This window comes from Vespula pensylvanica, chromosome 9, assembly GCF_014466175.1.
Source record: "Vespula pensylvanica isolate Volc-1 chromosome 9, ASM1446617v1, whole genome shotgun sequence".
NCBI lineage: Eukaryota > Metazoa > Arthropoda > Insecta > Hymenoptera > Vespidae > Vespula > Vespula pensylvanica.
The window spans coordinates 7,816,619-7,837,320 of record NC_057693.1 but is presented as its reverse complement, the minus strand read 5'-3'; the positions used below and the strand labels follow the sequence as shown (position 1 = coordinate 7,837,320).

The 20,702-nt window shown below is 28.8% G+C and overlaps 2 protein-coding genes across 17 annotated transcripts in view; one reads left to right on the top strand and one right to left on the bottom strand.

Annotated features, from left to right (window-relative positions):
• The window catches only part of LOC122631998 (dynamin), a 20,019-nt gene extending 6,038 nt beyond the window's left edge, over nt 1–13,981 (bottom strand). The window contains exons 1-19 of one of the 16 annotated variants that reach the window (XM_043818313.1): nt 13,847–13,981; nt 13,169–13,715; nt 12,025–12,098; nt 11,552–11,701; nt 11,267–11,470; nt 11,006–11,198; nt 10,717–10,926; nt 9,842–10,041; nt 9,616–9,761; nt 9,373–9,530; nt 7,502–7,528; nt 5,963–6,134; nt 5,635–5,880; nt 5,028–5,039; nt 4,387–4,593; nt 3,926–4,101; nt 3,810–3,815; nt 3,337–3,525; nt 1,600–1,695 (exon numbers count right to left, since the gene is read on the bottom strand). In XM_043818313.1, the coding sequence (XP_043674248.1) occupies nt 1,600–1,695; nt 3,337–3,525; nt 3,810–3,815; nt 3,926–4,101; nt 4,387–4,593; nt 5,028–5,039; nt 5,635–5,880; nt 5,963–6,134; nt 7,502–7,528; nt 9,373–9,530; nt 9,616–9,761; nt 9,842–10,041; nt 10,717–10,926; nt 11,006–11,198; nt 11,267–11,470; nt 11,552–11,701; nt 12,025–12,098; nt 13,169–13,332 (2,630 nt within the window). In that variant the 5' untranslated portion in view covers nt 13,333–13,715; nt 13,847–13,981. Of the gene's footprint in view, nt 1–90; nt 1,696–2,308; nt 3,007–3,332; nt 3,526–3,809; nt 3,816–3,925; nt 4,102–4,386; nt 4,594–5,027; nt 5,040–5,634; nt 5,881–5,962; nt 6,135–7,501; nt 7,529–9,372; nt 9,531–9,615; nt 9,762–9,841; nt 10,042–10,716; nt 10,927–11,005; nt 11,199–11,266; nt 11,471–11,551; nt 11,702–12,024; nt 12,099–13,168 lie in introns of those variants that run through there. The other 15 variants (XM_043818312.1, XM_043818323.1, XM_043818322.1 and 12 more) reach the window with 15 other exon arrangements.
• Nucleotides 13,982–14,805: 824 nt separating this feature from the next.
• Nucleotides 14,806–17,336, top strand: LOC122632003 (serine/threonine-protein phosphatase 6 catalytic subunit). Its single transcript, XM_043818348.1, has 7 exons — nt 14,806–15,034; nt 15,186–15,281; nt 15,437–15,644; nt 15,780–15,859; nt 15,942–16,047; nt 16,118–16,279; nt 16,377–17,336. The coding sequence occupies exons 1-7, from the start codon at nt 14,966–14,968 to the stop codon at nt 16,565–16,567; spliced, it is 912 nt and encodes a 303-aa protein (XP_043674283.1). The 5' UTR covers nt 14,806–14,965; the 3' UTR covers nt 16,568–17,336.
• Nucleotides 17,337–20,702: the final 3,366 nt, after the last annotated feature.

Below are 20,702 nucleotides of genomic sequence, written 5' to 3'. Positions count from 1 at the left end.
TATATATATATATATATCATTATTAATTACATTATAACGAATATGCTTACTGTATTTTCAATCGAAAATGCGAACTACTTTATTTATTTATTTATTTATTTATTTATTTATTTACGATTATTCTCAAAGAAAAAATCCGCGATTCAGGATTTTCATGCAAAATCCTTGAAGCGTTCTATGCTATATCACATCCTATATCTGAGCCACATGTTTTTTTATTTTATTTTATTTTATTTTTTTTTTAATTTTTTATCATTTATTATTTGCGATAATAATTTCATATGGATTGATAATTAATCATCGTGTCATATGCTCATTATACCCAACCATACCATGTGTATCACATAAAATCAACCACCCACCCATTCAAAAACTCATAAGGAATAAAGTGCAGTAAATGTTGTAAGAGGTAGAGAAAAAGAGAGAGAGAGAGAGAGAGAGAAAGAGAAAGAAAAAGAAAAAGAGAGAGCAAAAAAATTTCATATATCATGAAAATGATAATTTAAACGTTCTATAATATACGATGATTAATCGTAATTTGTTTTTTTCTTCTTTTTTTTTTCGAAGAATTGATCTTTATAACATATTTGAAAGATATTCAACTCTTTCCAACAGCATGACATTTTCAATTTACGTTTACGAGTACTCTTATAATGAGTTAAACGTGCCCCCTAATTATATATATATATTTTTTATATTTCCTTTTTGTTAAATATTCTGAGGTACACTTAACGAGCAATTTATTAGGAGTGCTTCGTATGAGTATTCAATTTCCTTCGGATTAATCGATATTATTATAATATGCCACATCGTAATCTGTTTCTGATAGATTTTAGAAAATCTCTCAATAGACTGAATATATATATATATACAAACATATATATATATATATATATATATATATATATATATTCTAGCAAGTATATTATATATATTTTAAAGTGTATTGGAACTATTATTATATCCGAATAAATGAATTTATCTGTTATTTTTTTTTGTTTAGTTTTGTTTCAATTACATACATGCCTCAGACAAGCAGTTTCATGTACATAATTGTACAATAAATATTATTGCTCTATAATGCGTGAAGGTATATATAATTATTTGCTTCTAACAATGAGTGAATAACAATCTTCCTTATGTTTAAATATATAAGTAATGAGGGGAATTTTGTTTAAAAATTAAATGCTTATACACTTAATGCCTTAAAAATATACGGACATTACTTTATACAATTACTGTCTACATTATATGTATGCGTGATAATAAATGAATAAATATGTGGACACGCGTACGTATATAACAATACAATTTAAAAAGGCATCAATTATTAATTTAGTTTATAGTTCCATCACATATTGCGCATGTGTGTGAGTGCGTGCACATTAAGAGCTTCTTACACGCAAATCCATCAAAATTTCTTTTCTTAAAGCAAACAAAATATGTACGTGGGGATGAATTTCTTCGATTTCATTCTCGTTAAATTTATCATCTAACAATGCGCAATGTATTAGTAATACAGAATATACCCGTGAGGGGGAGACGTTGTAAATAAGGATAAGTATACTATAAGAAAGCTACAACACAGCGTTTATTTACTTGATCCTGAACGCGTCCATCAGCTCGTTCACAGCGGCATTAGCAGCGGCCTGAGTCGCAGCCTGTGTCACCCTCTGCTGAAGGCCACCCCCTCGACTAAACATACCATGGACACTCAGCTTTTACTATAGATCTCACTTCATCAGTTTCTTAATTATTAAATTAGAAATTTAACTGATACAATATAGTTCTCTTAATTACATTATATATATATATATATATATATATATATATATATATATATATATACATATATATTTTATTTGTTGAATGTCCTGAGAAGTATGTGTAATCTTTCAGTATGCATAGTTTCAACAATTATTAAATTAATTTATTCTTGCTTCTTTTTTTCCGTGCTTATTTTAATGTTTTATGTTTGGTATTATTTATTAAGAAATTTCAATGCAGGCACCGACATATATTTGTCCTTTACATTGTAATTGACAGGTTTCACGTCGGCATCATGCTTTACATAACACTGACGTCATAGCGTGTGAAGGAGCTTTAAGCCTCTTTAAAATGAATATTTAGTTTATATTTAGATATACATATTATGATTTAGTTTTTGATAGACGAAACATTTATGTAGTAGTGTTTGTAAAGATATATGTGGTGATACTAAAATATTATAGACATAAGTTTCTCTACTCTACCATTACCCATAGCCCCAAAATGTCATGCTGTTAGCAAGTGAATGAATGTTTATTTATTTTCATCAACATAAAACCATTTATTATAAGATATCTTCAATCATATATACACATATCATGTACAATTCTCCAAACTAATTTACAATGAAACAAGAACAATCCTGCCTGACATTCCTCTTTTTTTTAGGAATGTGTAATTTGTACTAATGCTAGAACAAAGTTATAAGTGGAGGTGTGCCCATCTCTATATATACATTATATAAACTATATTTTTGCAAAGCAACAATGAGTTATGAGTTTAAAATTATATTCTTTTCTTTTTCAGTATCAGAAAGATAAATGAAATGAAAAAGTATATAATTCATTGTATACATCTCATGTACGTTCATTTTCAATAACAATTAAAAGAGTAAAATACATGAAAAATTAATATAATAACATATAACATTATATAATAAAAACTATAACAATCTTGGAAATTTTTGTTAACACAGTTTTTATTAATTTAATAAAATATATTTATTGTATATTCATATGAGCAAACACTCCACTTTTTATTGACTGTATTATTATCTAATATATTCCGATACATGAATACATCGTACAGGAAATAGAGTTATTAACAAGTAATGTTTTGTGTAAAATGTACATTGATAGATGCAACAAATATATGTTATATATATATACATATATATATGTATATATATACAAATTAGTAGCGAATAGGCGTGTTAGTGCGAAGACTTATTGTCGGCGCCTGCAATAGAAAGTGAAGTTAGCACCAAAGCCCCAATCGTATAAAATGCTATTTAATATAAATAGACGCGAATATTATTTAATTAAGCCGCAATTTTTAACTTTATAAATATTTTAAAAGGAAAACCGACTAAAAAATTTTTTTTTATGATAATATATCAACGTATCGATTTTTGTGCAATATTTTTTTTTGGTAATCAAATGAATCACAGCATACTGCAAATAAAAGGTGATTCCACTCTGCACTTTAAATTTTATTACTTATACGAATTTCAATAATTTTTTTTTATATATACACACACACACATATATATATATATATTGTACTTACGATGGAATAAGTGGTGGTGGTAGGCCTGGATTAGCCCGCGCTGGTGGTGGTCCACCAGGTCCAGGTCGATTAGGAATTGCCGGTGCTGGCCGCCCAGTGGCAGGAACAGGAGGTGGTACTCGTGAACTAGAAAGAGGTGGTGGCTGTGTCACTCCACGTCTTGGCCCACCAGGAGATGGTGGCGATAACCTAAAGTGGATTCTTTTGCTAAAGATCATCTAATATCTATCGAATTGTTCTAGCTTTACCGACTGCCGTTGTTTTTAAATTATAATAATGTAAAAAAATCTATAACTAGAAAAGTATATACACTATATAACACAATCTGCTTGAAAATTAAATAAACTAAAAATATTATGCTTAATTAAGCTCTCTAATAGGCGAGAAATAAAAAAGAACATAATCTAAAAATGAAATGAAAAATCATTATTTTTTAGAATAAAATTAAATGATAAAAACATGATAAATCTTACCCAAGACTGTTGCAATGATGTTCAAGTATACAAGGCAAAAGTGCATAGTGTAAAATTCGATAACAGCAAATTAGTTGATTTCTAATTTGGACAAAGAATAATAACATAATGATTACCTTGGATTTTCTCCAGAAGCCAACCAATCATTCTTCACTGGTGGTGGTACTGGTGTTGATACTGTAGCCATTGAAACATCTCCAATAATGCGAAGAGCTTCCTTACATGCATGATACATGCGTAACATTTCTTCTCTTTTCTGTGCTTCTTCAGGAGACTCTTCCATCATAGATGCCTATAATCAAATAAAAGCATAATAATAATGGTATTATTGGATATAAAAAAAAATTAAAGTAATGTAAAAAAAAGGAATGCATGTCACTTATATAAGGAAATTATGGAAATAGGATTTGTTGGAGGGATAGGACTTACAATTACAGGATCAATGAAATTCTTGAATATATCTATTTCATCTTCTGTCAACTAAAAAATGTAGGAATACGTAATGACTGGTAGATAGATTGAGGTAAATAGAAAAGTGATAACAATAAATTATATAATAAATATGTTATTTTCTTACCTGATCACCACTTGCATAAAGATGTGCCAATAATTCTCCATTAATAAAGTCTTTTGCATTATTAATGATGAGATGCATAATTGTCTTTGGAACAAGATCACGGGTAGTTTTTGTAACAATTTTCATGTAAGAATCTACTAGATTCCTAATTGTCTCCACTTGACGTTCTAACTGAGGATCCATTGAAGATTGACCTTCTGTACCACCCTAAACATATAAATGAAATGTAAGAAATTTGATCTTTTTGATATAAAATAAATAATCAAATATATTTCATAAGAAAAGAACTATATGATCTATATAAAACAAAACAAAAAACTATACTATCAACATTATAATTATATCGAAACTTTGTATTGTAATCAATACAAACTAAATATATTAAATTCTATTACTACATCAATGTATAGTAAGTATATATATAAAATTATTTCTTAGCAGTACTTAAATGATCATTTACATTATAAATAGCATTTCACAATTTTTTCATCATTATTATGCTTGAATTAATTGGAGTTTATATATTTTTTTGATCAATTAAATATTACTTAAGTAGTGTAATATGCTGAGTGGAGGTGTATGTAGTAATCATATGTGCTGTATGTTCCAGAATAGTACAAGTTCTATACAATTTTACAAACCTCATATCCTTCCTTTAGTTGTTCAAAATTTTAAACAAAAAGATTTCATTATAGATACACAAACAATAGAAATACTATATTGATTAAATTTTATCAAAAATGACAACATGCAAAATCACACAGTTTATGATTAAATTTTTTCAGACAAATCTTTAATTATTTTTATAAGCTAAACTAAATCACACCACCACACAGTTAGTTTTCTCATTTCGAAATGAAACAAGAATTCGAATCACTCTTTCTTTTCATTCAACTCACCCTCTGCTTATCCTAAAATAAATCATAAAATACTGATCTAATAAGTTTAATACAATATTAATATTTCGACTAATATTTTTAATAGGTATACCCTAATTTGAGAAACTTTTATGGAAAGTTGAGTGTAAAGTAATAAATAACTATTATTTCAAATAAAAGAAACAAACATTTTTTTTTTTTTTATGATAAACATTAGTATTAACATATCTAGTCACATATACATTGATACATTTAGGAATAAGAATCTATAAAAAGTTACAGATTTTATACATATAACATTTGTTTTCACCTTAAATACAAAAAGAAAAATGATGTGTGTGTGTGATTGAAATATGTATAGATACATTACCTCTCCTTCACCATTTGCTTGCTCTGTTGATTTCTCAGGATATACTCCAGCTCTGAGTAACGAAGCCTTCCAAGAATCAACATCATCCTGTGTTTCACAACTTAATTCAAGTTGTTTAGAATCTTTATAAACGTTCCTTCCTTCAGGATTGAATAATGCAAAAAGATGTCGTCGAGACATGAAGCCTTGTTCTAAATCGCGCAGTTTCAAACCATCAAGAGGTAGCATATATTTCTTTTCGCGTTCCTTTAAAATGAATTAAAAATAAATATATTAATAGATATAAAATAAATAAAAAATTTTAATTCTGTTTTGGAAAATTATTTACCTCTTCATCTTTGAACCAAGAAATACTTTCGGCGGTCAAAACAAACCAGTAGTCTTTGGATCCTCCTTTCATAATACCAAGATTATGAATACACATGTAACCTTTACGTATTACTTGGTTGCCTAAAGTATGTCGTCCAGCCTTAACTGCATTTTCTGATGATTGCTGAGCACTGTAACATAAAAAAGGATATATAATGAAATGTATAAAAAGAGAAACTTTTATATATTCTTGTGCAAGGCCCACCATAATAGTGTACCACGAAAATTGCACTAGTCACACTTTTATTGAACAAACTAGCAGGGTAAAAATCCTAGCATTAGGTTTAAAAAATTATGCAAACATGTTATATTATAATATTAGAGCAAAAGTTTTTAAATATGTCTTAATGACTATAGAAGAAAAATTGCAAAATAAATGCAATATAAATAAAAAAAATTATAAGAAAAAATATAGAATATATGTGTATTTTAAATGAAGAAGTAACTTTCTTAGCATTCTTGAAAAAGCAAAATTTTGTGTAACATTTCTTTTTTCATTGACTGTGAAGAACTTTGAAACATTCTACTGTGCCACATTTTGAAATTATAAAATGCTGTAAAAAAATTTCAAACATGCAGACATGTATATATCATATTCCTGTAATTTTTAAAATAAGCTTGTAAATATACCTTGTAACAATCATTCAAAAAATAGTATTTACACACTGCAAAGAGAACTATTTACACCTGCAATCGAAGCAACTTCTTATTAACATAATGTATTGCTTAAGCACATTTTAAATGTATGAAATGGTTTGGAATGTGAAACAAAAACGTAGAATTGATGTTGCTGTGTTTAGTACATTATTTTTGTCTAAATATTCATGAATGACTTACATTATTTCGTATATCAATTACTTGTTTTATTTAAAAAAAAAATTTATTAATATATAATACATAATGTAACATGTAATGAAGATACAACTAAAACAGAAATAATTCAAATTGGAATAGAGTTCTAAGAAGTATCATTTTATATTTAATATCACATTATAAACAATTTATGTTGAAAAAATTTTAAAGAAAAACAATCTTCCATAATTATGCTCCTCAAAGTACTAATATCACATCCATCATAAATGATAAATCATATAAGAAATGTATAATTAAAAATCTATAATATTATTAAACAATAAATAAAAATAAATGATCAGAGAGCATGTGTGGGAAAATATTAAATTTCAATTAAAGAATAATATACCATAGTGCAGTTTTTGTTATATTAAACTTTATCACAATGGTATATATTATAATATGAAAATATTTTTTTGGATGTCCTTTATACATTCATCATAAGGAATAATATTAAATCAAGCCAGAGATTGCTGTCGGTTGCGATTTATATATATATATATATATATATATTGTAATAAAACATCATTGTAAGGTAAAAGCCAAAAACATTATCGGAAGGATAAGCATAAGAGAAAGCGTGAAAATGGAAGGAACAAAAAATGTAGTGGAAATTTTTTTGTCAATGTATTTTAACATTTCTTACCTTGCATTATGGCTACTGGCCGCCGCGCTGCCGATACAATTAAATCATTTTTTTAATTGTAAAATATAAAGAAGTCGATCATGAATAGAGACATTTGTGGGGGAAAGTATACATGTTATGTTGATCAGAGCAAGGCATATATGATATAATTCATGCATAAAAATTTTTCTTTATAGGAAATATTTATTCAATTAACATTAGTGATATAGAGAAGTATATATATAGTATATATTTAAATATGCCTTACCCAGTATGGTACTAGAAGTTAAATTAAGAAGTTTATGGCATTATTTGTCAGCAACATCATTATTGTTATTTCAAAATTTATTTGTTTTCATCATTTAGACTGTTTGCTTGTACAATGAATATGAAATAAATACTTAAAATGAATAATTATCTAACTAGTACTGATAATATATGCCAGAGATATTTTTTTTCGTTCTTTTTTTTTGGTAATAAGCGGGATTTCATTATATATTTTAGATATATTCTTATAAATGAATCCCAATTTTCTCACAACAAAATTGTTATATAACAGATACAAGAATAAATTTTATTGCAAAGATTGTTAACATGTACACACATATTAATTAGGCATTTAGGTATAAAATCATGCAAAAGGAAGTTAAATAAGTACTTATTGTTAGAATTTCATGTATCTTTCCTAAAAAACATCATTTAATATTTATATACATACAAGTGAGAATATCTCTGGTATTACATATGATATCATTCTATTTTTATTTGTGTAAAATGATTTAAACCAAAAAGATGCATATATGTAATATTAAAAATAAATGATACTAAAAGAAAAATATTTGCATTATAACCAAAATGACAAAAAAAGCATAAAAAACTTTCACAGATATATATCACACCTGAGCAGCAGCGAATGAGTACAATAAATGCGCGAAAAAGCATTTGAAGCAATGAAATAGTTATTACTAAAGAGCTAAAGTTACATAATTTTTTATGAAGCAAAATGTATTGAATATATTCGCATAAATTAACTAGATTGAACCAAATGGATAATATACTGCATGCATTGATTGTGAAAAAAGCATTTTCTAAAAAGACAATTAAAGATAAATAATAAAAAATAAAAAAATTTTACAGCTAAATCAATAAATTAAATTGTTCATATGTTGCACCTAAAAAAACTCATATTTGTGAAATATTGTTTCTATGAGTTTGTAAGCACTCTTCAATGTGAATTCAATAATGTATTATTGCTCATTTGAACATTAGAATGTGTCATCATGCATTTTAATACTTTAATATTAGCAGTAATAGTTTTTATAAAAATAAAATAATTTTGCTCAAATATGATTAGTTAACTAAATTAATATCTATTATGTTAGTTTATTATTTATATAAAAAACAAAGTTTTTGTTTAAGACAAAATAAGATCTTTAAATATTATTTTTGCATGATTTGACACAAACTTGAGAGTTGTTTGTTTGTTGTGTTTTTTTTTCTTTTTTTTTTTTTTTTTATATACTACAATTTCTAAGTTTAGCGATGATATGGACTAAAACATAATGTTTATTCTACAAAATTAACTATTTGATTTTTTAAGTAATGAAATATTTTGATTGATATTTTGCGAATGTTATTAATATAACATTAGAAATGTTTGGCATACATCATTGAATGTTATATATTATATCGACTATATATTGTAACTCATATATATTAAAATAAAATCAAAGAAAATATAATAGCAGGCACATATGTAACAAAAGCCACACACAAAAGTGATTATACCAAACTTGCAAAAATTTAATTTCTTGTATCATATTATTTACTTTCATGAATACTAATTACATCTAGAATAATGTACAGACAAAGAATATTCAAATGATACTTACTTGGCAAAACCAATAAAATCTTCATGATTCGTATTCATGTATGCAAGCTCACAATCCACTAAAAGTACTAGTTGCTCTTTACACATTTGTTCACGTTGTCGAACGTGAGTAGTTATAATACGTTCTGTTTCTTCTCTTAATCTAGGATAACGTGACATCTATAATATAAAATTATAATATGTTAAATTTCATATGATAATTATTATAAATTTGAAAAAAAAAAGGAAGAAGAATATAACATACCCTATCTGTACAAATACGAACAACATTACTAAGTTCTTGTACGACTAGGTCCACACATTTTAGGCTAGGCTCTTTTAGCCTGTTAATTTGCTTTTTGACTATTGCCTCAAAGGCCATATCTGGCGTGAATAATCCTACCCTGATACCTGTAAGATTAAAAAATAGTATCTAAAATTTTGTAATTTAATATAAAGAAATAAGAAGCATAATTAGAGATTTAACTAACCATGAATATTTCTGATAGCAAAAGCAATTTCTCTTCTGAGTTCTTTTTCGTCAAATTCCATTTTAACAATTTCAAATGGAAAACGTTCGTGAAATAATCTATTTATTTTTGCTCCACCACTAAGTTCATTTGTGTTAATTTGCGCTGAACCAGAACCTTCTATAGTCCGTTCAAAATCTGACTGAAGTTGTTGTATCATCCTTAAAAATGTTTAAAATGAAATATAAAAACTTGTGTATTAAATGTTAATATTATGGGTAGAGAGTCTTGATATTATACAAGATCAAAAGCAATTACATAATCCTATGTAACAAAATTACTTCTCTATTTATATGTTGAGTTTCAACATAAAATTATTCTCATTTAAAAAAGTATTTCATTGAATGAATTAAATTATAGAGTTTGCGCAAAAGCTTTGTATTCTTCAAAAAATATCATGCATATTTTCTAATGTATCAAATCGTTAGTATGTTATTCAGTTTTATTTTGCTGTCTGCATTCAAAATCAATAATCACACCATTTCTTAAAATAATAAATGAAGCGTAATAATGAAATTATTTTACTGAAATATATAAAATGATATTTTTAATAGATCTGTTTATTTAATAGTCTTTTAAGCAAACAACACACAATCTATCAAAAAATCTTCAAATACATAAGAGAAGATACCTACATATACATTTGAATTGATCTGAAAAATAAAAAATAAACAAAAACAAATAATTGTGTAAAATGTCAGGACCCTCCACCCATAAGCAACTTTTTAAGGAATAAACTAGATTGTACGTCTTTTGTAATGTGTAGTTTAAATATTATACAGTTCATAGAAAAATTCAAAAACACATTTATAAAATAAAAATTTACTCTCACTTACTGTAACATAGCCTTTGTCTTAATAGCAGGATCATCCGGTCTAAAATGTTTATACTGTTCAACATCTTTTTCCAGTGTAAGAAGCTGTTTTTGTAGTCTATCTCGTAAGGCAGGAAGGGTATCCCTGATGTGATTTGTAAGCTGTTGATTTAGAACTCGTTGCAGATAAGGTGTACCCAATCTATCTGCTAAGTGTCGATAAGATGGATGGCTAGTGTAACAAATAAATATTTTTTACATTTGAAAATGTATTCACCAAGATGACATAGATAATCATATTAGTTATTTACCTAAGAAAAAATTTTCTTTCAGCTGCCAAAGCATTTTTTATATCCTTACGCCCTTCAATATCTTTTTGACTTCTATTAACAACACCTATGTAGCCTCTTCGCAAAGGTAACAGCTTATTCTCCAAGATATCTCTTGCATCAGTCCCATCATCCATAAGATCCAATTTAGTAATAACTCCGATGGTACGTACACCTTATCAATTATTTTATATTGTTATTTATATACTTATAAAGCTGTTTGATAAATGTAAAAAATATTACCTTGTATATCAACTTCTTTAGCAAGTTTTAAAGCATCACTATTTGCCAAGTCGGTATTAGCTGGTGTAACTGCCAATATAAGACAATTTTCTCTTCTAATGAATTGAAAAATCATTGCTTTAATTTGAGCTTCTATATCAGCTGGTTGATCTCCAATTGGCACTTTTGTAAGACCAGGTAGATCAATCAATGTAAGATTGAGAACTAAGAAAGAATAGAAGTAATTTCTCTATTAGTTCAAATCGTTTGATTATCACATGAATATAGTAATAAAATTATAATTACCATTAGGTGAATATACTCTTAAATTTATAGGTATATTAGAGATACCCTTATTACTGCCTGTTACTCTATCTGTTTCAGATTCTATTTCTTTTCGTACTTCATCAAAGTCCACAAACTTCTTGCCTTTGCAATGCAAAAATTCTGCAAATTCTGTAATCATAAAAAATATTCATTAATATTATCCTTGTTACAACAAATATTTGTATGTGAATCTTTTATAAAAAGATTTAGATAGAATATCTGAATAGAAAGAGATGGCAATGTACTGAATTTCCTGTTTGTTATAAACTCAGATATACAGGAAGCCATGATAACAGAGAGCAACCACATACAGACTTTTGATATATATATATACATATATATATGTGTATGTATGTATGTATATATAAATTTTATTTGATACAAACATAATTTTTCTCTTTGTATATTTTTCAAACATACTTTGGTAATGAGATTATATTGTGATGACTCACCCGTAGTGCTATTAATCAATTGTAAGATGAGTGGTCTTCTAGTTACAATACCAGAACCTCTTGGTAAGAAATCCCTGTAAAAAATATTCATTTTTAACAATTATTACCGAAAGGATCATTTTAAAGAAAGGACGAAATAATTAAGAAAAGGTAATAAAAGTAAATTAGAAAAAAATATATTAAATTATACAGTAATAATAATTTACGCACAATGAGACTATATATTAATGCTTTCACAAGATAAAATGAAATATCATTAGAGAGTTTCATAAATTGGTCAACAAATAATTATGACATGCCTAATAGTTATTTATTTTTTTTTTTTTTAATTTCTTTGTTACGTATAATATTCCGTACGTTCGTGTAGTTTGTCGTTTTAGACGTAACGAAACTTTCAATAGAACATGAACAGAAAGAATAAATATTTTCGTGACGACATAAAGAGACGAAGTTTGTTGTTGAATGTAAGATAAAATATTTCCGTTAAGAAACGAACTAGATAATTGATACCAACTCTGATTTCATATTTAAGTAGTATGATTGGAACAATGAAACGTTTGAATTCTCTGAAAGCAGCAATGACTGTCTTCATTTACTAAAAAAAAAAAAGAGAAGAAAAGAAGAGGAAGAAAAAGAAGAAGAAAAAAAAAAGAGAGAGAGAGAAAAAACCATTGATGTTACCTTACGATGATATCATGAAAATAATGAGAAAAGAAGTATAATTACAATAGAAATTACACGAGAAGGGAAAGACGTTCGATATGTCACCGTGAGGGCGGTCTCGTACGATTTTAGTGATACTATTGATCGACGAGAAGAATTAACGAATAAGAGAAGGATAGAACAAGATCGTTAGAAAAAATAACGATAATGATAACAATAATAATGACAATAACAATATCATTATTATTATTAATATTAATAATAATAATAAAGAATTGAAGAATCGAAACGAAAGTAAAATGTAGTACGGCCCGCCTCCAAGGCGTGGCGTATAATAAAGATAGAAGAGTAGAGATAAGTACGTTAGATCGATTCTTTGATGACGATTATCGATTGAATTATAAGACGCAATGAGACGTTCGGTTCGCATATCATGGTCGTCTAAAGAAAAGATAAGAAGAGAAAAGCTCGAGATACTTACTTGCCAACAAAGTTTTCGAGCACAGAACTTTTTCCCGCACTCTGACCGCCCACTACCGCGATTTGTGGTAAATCAAGCTGCATGTGGACCCCGAGTTGCGTGAATGCATCTTGCAGCTTGTTCACGATCGGGATCAGTTGTTCCATACCCATATTTCCAGCCATTTTTTCTGCCTGAAGGTCGTCGTACGAATTCACTCCACGTTTAGGAATACGATGATCTTCTTGATTGAGATCTTATTATGGTTACTCTTGTCCGATGATTGTGACACAGAATCGACACTACCTTCGGTAACAGTATTAATACTAGCAGTAGAAACAGCAATAATAGCAGCAGTAGCAGCAGCACCAGCACGCACACCAATACCACTACCACCGCCGCCTCCTCACGCGCGCAATCCTCGAGGGTAACTGCCACAGAAACGAGATCTTAGTCGTTTTTCCTGCAGGTATTTCTCAACGCTGTCAAAATGGCCGATTTTGCGAGGAGTATCTCTCTCTCTCTCTCTCTCTCTCTCGCTGACGCGCCAAATTTCACCGCATCTTTTCTGAGAAGAAGAAAGAAACAGCTTTTCTTTTTATTTTTACTTTTTATCTCCAACGATACAATATATATAGTTTTATCTAACGCGTTATTGAGCCAGATATAACGTAACTGACGCTTACTATAACAACTCACCGTGGCCACTACCTTCGTATAAATGAGATCTAGCGTACAGACTCGAACGAACGTAACGTCGCTTCAATCGATAATCGAAGCGTGCGCACTATCGCGCCTCCTTCGTTGTGACCCACTTTTCCTCCTTCCGAGATAAAATCCATATCGTCTTCCCGTCGGTGACCTTTTTACTTTATTATTCCGATCGATTTCAACGTTCTTCCTAATTTCTTACAAAAATACCGTTATCTCTCTTTCTTTCTCTTTTTTGTCTTTTTATTGCTTTCTCTACTTTATCTTCCGTTCTCTTTTTATTTCTCTTTCGTTTTCGATTGTTTCAACGCTCGTCTTGAGAAATTCAAATGTACGCGGGATAAACATTTGAACAACAAAAGTGAACTCATCCGCAGTTTTTTTCTCCCTTCCTCCTTTCTTAATCAGTCTCTCCTTTTCTCACTTCGATATTTGAAGAACCGTCCGTTGGAAACACGTTATATCGAATATACTCGAATAATCGAATTAATCCTTCTTATAAATTTATCGATTCTTTGTAATTGTTCTTATAAATTCATTGTTACGAAAGTATTGCTTAGATTTCGAATATCTGATATAAACGATCAAATGAGAATATGGACGAAAAAGTCATATTGCCGTATTTCAAGAGTTTATATTAATATATGAAATATAAATGTAATTCATATTTAATATATTGATTCTTTGAATCCATCTCTCCGACATCTTTATCCGACATTTTATTTCGGGTCAAGCAATTTAACTGGTCGTAAGGCGCATACGCAAGATAAAAGCTTTCGTTGAGTATTGAAATGCGTCCAAAAGATCGGATATATGCTCACTGAGCGTCCTAGATATCAATAGAATTTGTTTAACCAATATTCATCGATTTAATTTGTCTATTAATGAACTGTGCATATATATATATATATATATACACACACATATATATAACATATAGGTGAAACTATGTTCGTCAATATACCTTAAGAAGGTCTTTCGTAAATCTTGTTTTAATGAATAGAAATACAGCGCTCTTGTTTAATGTAGTTACGTATCATTTTTATATACATACATCGCTAGTTGAATGAGGGCGCGACCGGTATTTTCCAGTAGTACAAATCCAAAATGTCAGACATCGATAAATGGATAGATATCGCAAAAGAATGCAAATATCTTCCGGAAAATGATCTTAAGGTAATTAATATCTATGAAATTATATTTATTATGACATTGTGAATAGGTTATATGATTTACGTAGAGGATAACCTTATTGGTCGATAATCGTAGGATTACTTTAAAACAGTGTATTCACTTCGATAACCGTAATAATTTTGTTATTATATAGAAACTCTGTGACATGGTATGTGATTTGTTATTGGAAGAGTCCAATATTCAACCTGTTTCTACCCCGGTAACGGTTTGTGGCGATATCCATGGACAGGTAGGTGGAAAATTTTAATTCTAACCTCATAATTCTGACTATGTAACTACATATATTGTTTATATTGTTTTCTCTTGTTATTTCTCTTTTAAAATTTCATATGGGTGTAAAAGTAAATAATGTTTTTTTTTTTCTTTTTATCAATATTATCTTAGTTTTATGATCTGGAGGAATTATTCCGTAATGGAGGACCTGTGCCTGATACAAATTATATATTCATGGGTGATTTTGTGGATAGGGGCTATTATAGTTTAGAAACATTTACACGCCTACTCACGCTTAAAGCAAAATGGTCTGATAGAATAACATTACTCAGAGGGAATCATGAATCCAGACAAATCACACATGTATACGGATTTTATGGTTAGTAGGATGTTATATCATTCTTTTAATTATTAAACCTAAATATGAGATTAAATATATAATCTAGTTTGGCTCATTCTTATATATTAATTGATATTTCTCATACTCATGTAATTGAATATGATTTGGAAACAGATGAGTGTCAGAACAAATATGGCAATGCGAATGCATGGAAGTATTGCTGCAGAGTTTTTGATTTGCTCACAGTTGCTGCCGTAAGTTTATATATCGTTAATTTTGTAATATAAGATAGTATTATAAGAACGATCTATCATTATAATTTACACATTTTTTCAGTTAATCGACGAACAAGTACTTTGCGTACATGGTGGATTATCTCCAGCTATTTCAACATTAGATCAAATTAGGACGATTGAAAGAAATCAAGAAATACCACATAAAGGTTTCAAAGAATAATTTACAATTTTAATATAATATATTCATTCTTTTTATTCACATTTGTTTTTCTATAGGTGCTTTCTGTGATTTGGTATGGTCCGATCCAGAAGATGTAGATGGATGGACGGTTAGCCCACGAGGAGCTGGTTGGCTGTTTGGAAGCAGAGTTACTTATAAATTTATGGAAATAAATGACCTTAAGCTTATTTGCAGAGCTCATCAACTGGTACATGAAGGTGAGCATTCATTAAAAAATCAAAATTTTGTTGTATGTTCTTTTTTATGTCATGTATAATTTGCAGCAAGTTACTACATTAATCATTTTGTTTATAGGCTATAGATACATGTTTAATGACAAATTAGTGACAGTCTGGTCAGCTCCAAACTACTGTTACAGATGTGGCAACATAGCTAGTATTTTACAGTTTACAACAGTAGATCATAGATGTCCAGTGCTGTTCCAGGCAGTACCTGATTCAGAAAGAGTGATTCCACCCTTAACCACAACTCCATACTTCTTGTGATTTAACTTAGTAATTCATTTGTTTGGATGCAGAGGAGAGATATCTGTGTCTAGACTCAATGGAATTACATGATTTTTGGATAATGAATCCAGGCTGGTACTATGACGGAGCATAAAATTCCCTAAAATATATTACAGAATATTACATTGCTTAGAATTTTGATCTCCTTTTGTTTTTTTTCTTATTATTTTTATTTTTATTTTTTTAGTTTTTTTTTTTTAAGTTTTTAATGCTTTTCTAATCGAACTGTATAACCTGGCACAGGCAATTTACAATGTAATTATTATGAAAAGGATTTAAAGATTTTTAAAGGATTTTATCAACTTTTGTATATTAAAATGCCAATTTTTATACGTAGCATCTGCCATTGCATCAGCCTGATTTCTCTAATTTAAAAATATTTTCCATTGGAATAAATGTGAACACTCTATGGTCTAGACGCTTCGCTGTCTACTGTGTACATTCTATAGAGCATTCGTATCTCAGAGCAATGTTGTGGACGTATTGTCACAAAGGCTGAGGCTTTTTAAATAATTTATGAACATAATTAAGTAATGGTCCAACTATGTGTGGATGGATAAATAAAAGATGTCATTTAAACATTCCGGCATATAAGACAGGCGCTCTGAGTACAATCAATGCTTCATTGATATTATGATCGTTGTGCGTAGAATTCAGGTTTATTCAAGCGTAAGCGTATATACTATCGTTAAGGTCTTCCTGAGTAAATGATACATTTCTGATTTAGTAAATATACTGGTATGCTGCGTGCAATTTTTTTATTCTAGATGCGCAATCAGTGTTCTTAGCAGCATAAATTTGGCGTTTATGCCATGGTACAAATAGTGTATAGCAGTAGCCAAAGTTTTTCTGCCTAGGTAAGGGAATCTACGAGAGGATTGTATTATCTGTAATTGTTTTTCTGTCTTATTTTTTCTTCTTTTTTTTCTTTCTTTTTTCCTGTCTTTCTTTTTTTTTTTTTAATCGTTTTTATGCACATGACATTTTTTTTTTTATATCATCTTTTAAATTCTGGGCTCATTATTAATCATCTGCAAAGTACTCTAATCTATCGGTATTCATTCAGAAAGCTCGGCCTTTTTAGCCATTTCTCTCTTCTATAAGTACAAAGCAATAGTTTTGAATATTATTATATTCTCCGCGTCTTTGTACAGTTTCCACGTTGTATGCCAAATTGCTGTTGTACTGAATAATCGTATTAGCTAGTTTCTCATAAGTTCATTACTATAGGGAGCAACTTGTAAAAATCGAGACCCTTAGCAATGTGCCTCTCTAAATTGATAAGCGTTTGTGTAATATAATGATACGGTATCGATACATAATTAATGGGAACGCACTGGCCATTGCGTATTATAAGCCTGAATTCTGACCATCGATTGATTAGCTCACGATATTCCTAATTGATCACAGACCCGATAAATATCGCATTGGCATTTGGCACTGGTTGTCAAGTTGGAAATTATTCTATTTTGAATTTTGTGATATAGATCGAACGAGGCATGTGAACGTTATGTCGACGTTTATAACGATTCTCCTTGTCGAAATCGTTCGAAGATGTTTTAATAACTTGTTACTTCAAGGAATATAGTAAACATTTGAACAGTGCCTTCAGAACTATAATACGACACGGTCTACTAGAAATAAATACTTTCTACCGACAGATAGTAATAGAAGTAAGACGAATTATATGAATGCCAGAGAGTTCAACAAGGACGTATACATACGTATATAAAAGATCTCTTTATCCGTTTCCGTTAAAGAACGTCGTACGAACATCTAACTCTTCTAATGAAATTAATTGCACATATCACGTATTTTTTATATTATATCACTTATGTGCTTTAGTGGACAATTTTACATTTTAACTAATTGAACTGTCGTGGCGGTCGATAAGAGATTACCCGTCCGATTCTTCATTTTATTTACATATCTCTTATATATCATTTTTATTATCTTTATTCGAAAAGTGCAAGAACAAAAAGAGAGAGGGAGAGAAAGAATGAAAGAAAGAAAAAAAGAAAAAAAGAAGGAAAGAAAGAAAGAAAGAAAGAAAGAAGGAAAAGGGGAGTAAAATGGCTCAGAAATAGATAGAGGAAGAGATGAAATGAGATGAAACAAATAAAAAAAAAAAATGAATAAGTAAATAAATAAATAAATAAATAAATAAATAAATAAATAAATAAATAAAAGAGGAACCCGTCTTTGAGATAAATAAGTAGATTTAAAATAAAATTCCGACCATTCGATGTATTCGGTTTTCGTAATCAGAATTGAAAAAAAAAAAGGAAAGAAAAAAATTCCAATAAACGCGCGTTTTCATGATGATTAAATGATTCGTTCGACATATTGCATCGCATGTTAATAGATCATTATTACGAATGTCTAGACACGGAGTTTACGTTATAAACTCGTCTTATACAGTATTTACAGCCTCCACATTGTGTAAGCTAGAGGTGACGAGGAGGAGGATTGATGATGTCCTAGGGTGCGCGCGCGATTATTCTACAAATCTTTAAGTAAATTCAAGTTTTGTGTGCGTGCCTATGTCAAAAGGTACAAGCAGCACCTAGGTTCACCTCTGCAATACATCTGTCTGTGATCGCTTTAAATCTTATCGAAGTGTCCAAGCGCTTGCGTTGCAAGTAGCGAGGAGTATAAAGAAAAAAAAAAAAAAAAAAAGACTTCTTTGACCGTCTAAATAACAAGACTATTTAAGTTTAATGCTCTGTGCAGGAGCTTGAACACTGCGCATAATCCTTAAAGATCTCACAGGTAGACATCATTTTAACGATCATGTACCTTGAAAGTATAGACTTTGTTATGTTAATGTAATGAAAAACGTCTGTAATAAAAATACACGAGAATTAAAGCTGCCATCGTTTAACCATCGATATTCTCATTATAAATTTTCGTCAATTACCTTATAAGAACATTCCGATCTTTATTACTTTATTTTAATATAACTTAATATATATATATATAACATTGTTCATACACATTGTAACAAATTATCTTGGGACGGGTAGGATATAATTTGTTTTTAGCATAATCATATTTGTTTATCTTTGATAAGAAAGTAATTAGGAAAGGAATTAGGGTCGTGAAAGTAATTTAACATAGTCGTTAATCTTTATTCAGTTTATTTACTCGTAATAATATTATTTTCATCATATGTATATATATATATATATGTATATATATATATATATATATATATATGTATGTATGTATGTATATATATATATATAATTCTATTTACTCCTTACTATTTATATATAATAATATAGTGTATTTATGTTCATTATGTATAATATATTATCTACATTTATAATCCCTATGAAAGGCATCTCCATACAGACTTCAGTTTCACTTTTTTAAAATATCTTATTTATTCATAAAAATACAGGGGTTTACGCGCTTATCGCAAAATTCAGTCCGTTTTGCCGGGAACCGATAGCCCTCGAATGTTTTTCGGACGAATGTTAAATAATAATAATAATATTAATATTAATAATAATAAAAAAAATAATAATAATAGTAGTAATAATAATAAAAATAATAAAAATAATAATATACTATATAATAATAATATATAATAATAATATTAATAATAAAAATAAAAATAAAAAATAATAATAATTAATATAATAATCGTCGCTCGCTTTATTGATTTATGTATGTACATAAAGATTTTCGTCCAAGAAAAATTCAATAGCTTGCGGTTTTTTAATCTTAATTATCGATCAGATTCGTCTAGCTCGTCATGCTGAATCTCAATTAAGTATGGTTTTAATAAAAAAGGTTCTTGGCGCGCTATAGAAGAAATGCAAGAAAAAATGCGATACGAAATATAAGATTCGTTTCGTTTTGAAAGAAATACATGATTGGAACGCGTACGTGGACGAAATGTATCTACATATGTGTTTCAGATATTGCGATATTTATCATTTATTTTCAAAGAATTCGCGTATCTACGATATGTTCGTCAGTTAAATATGATCGTATGAATGAAATTTGTGAAGAGTATAAAAGCGATCAATATATATATATATTCGATGAAATTTTTGCTTTTTCCTTCTTTTCTTCTCTTTTTTGACTTTTCTTTTTCTCTCTC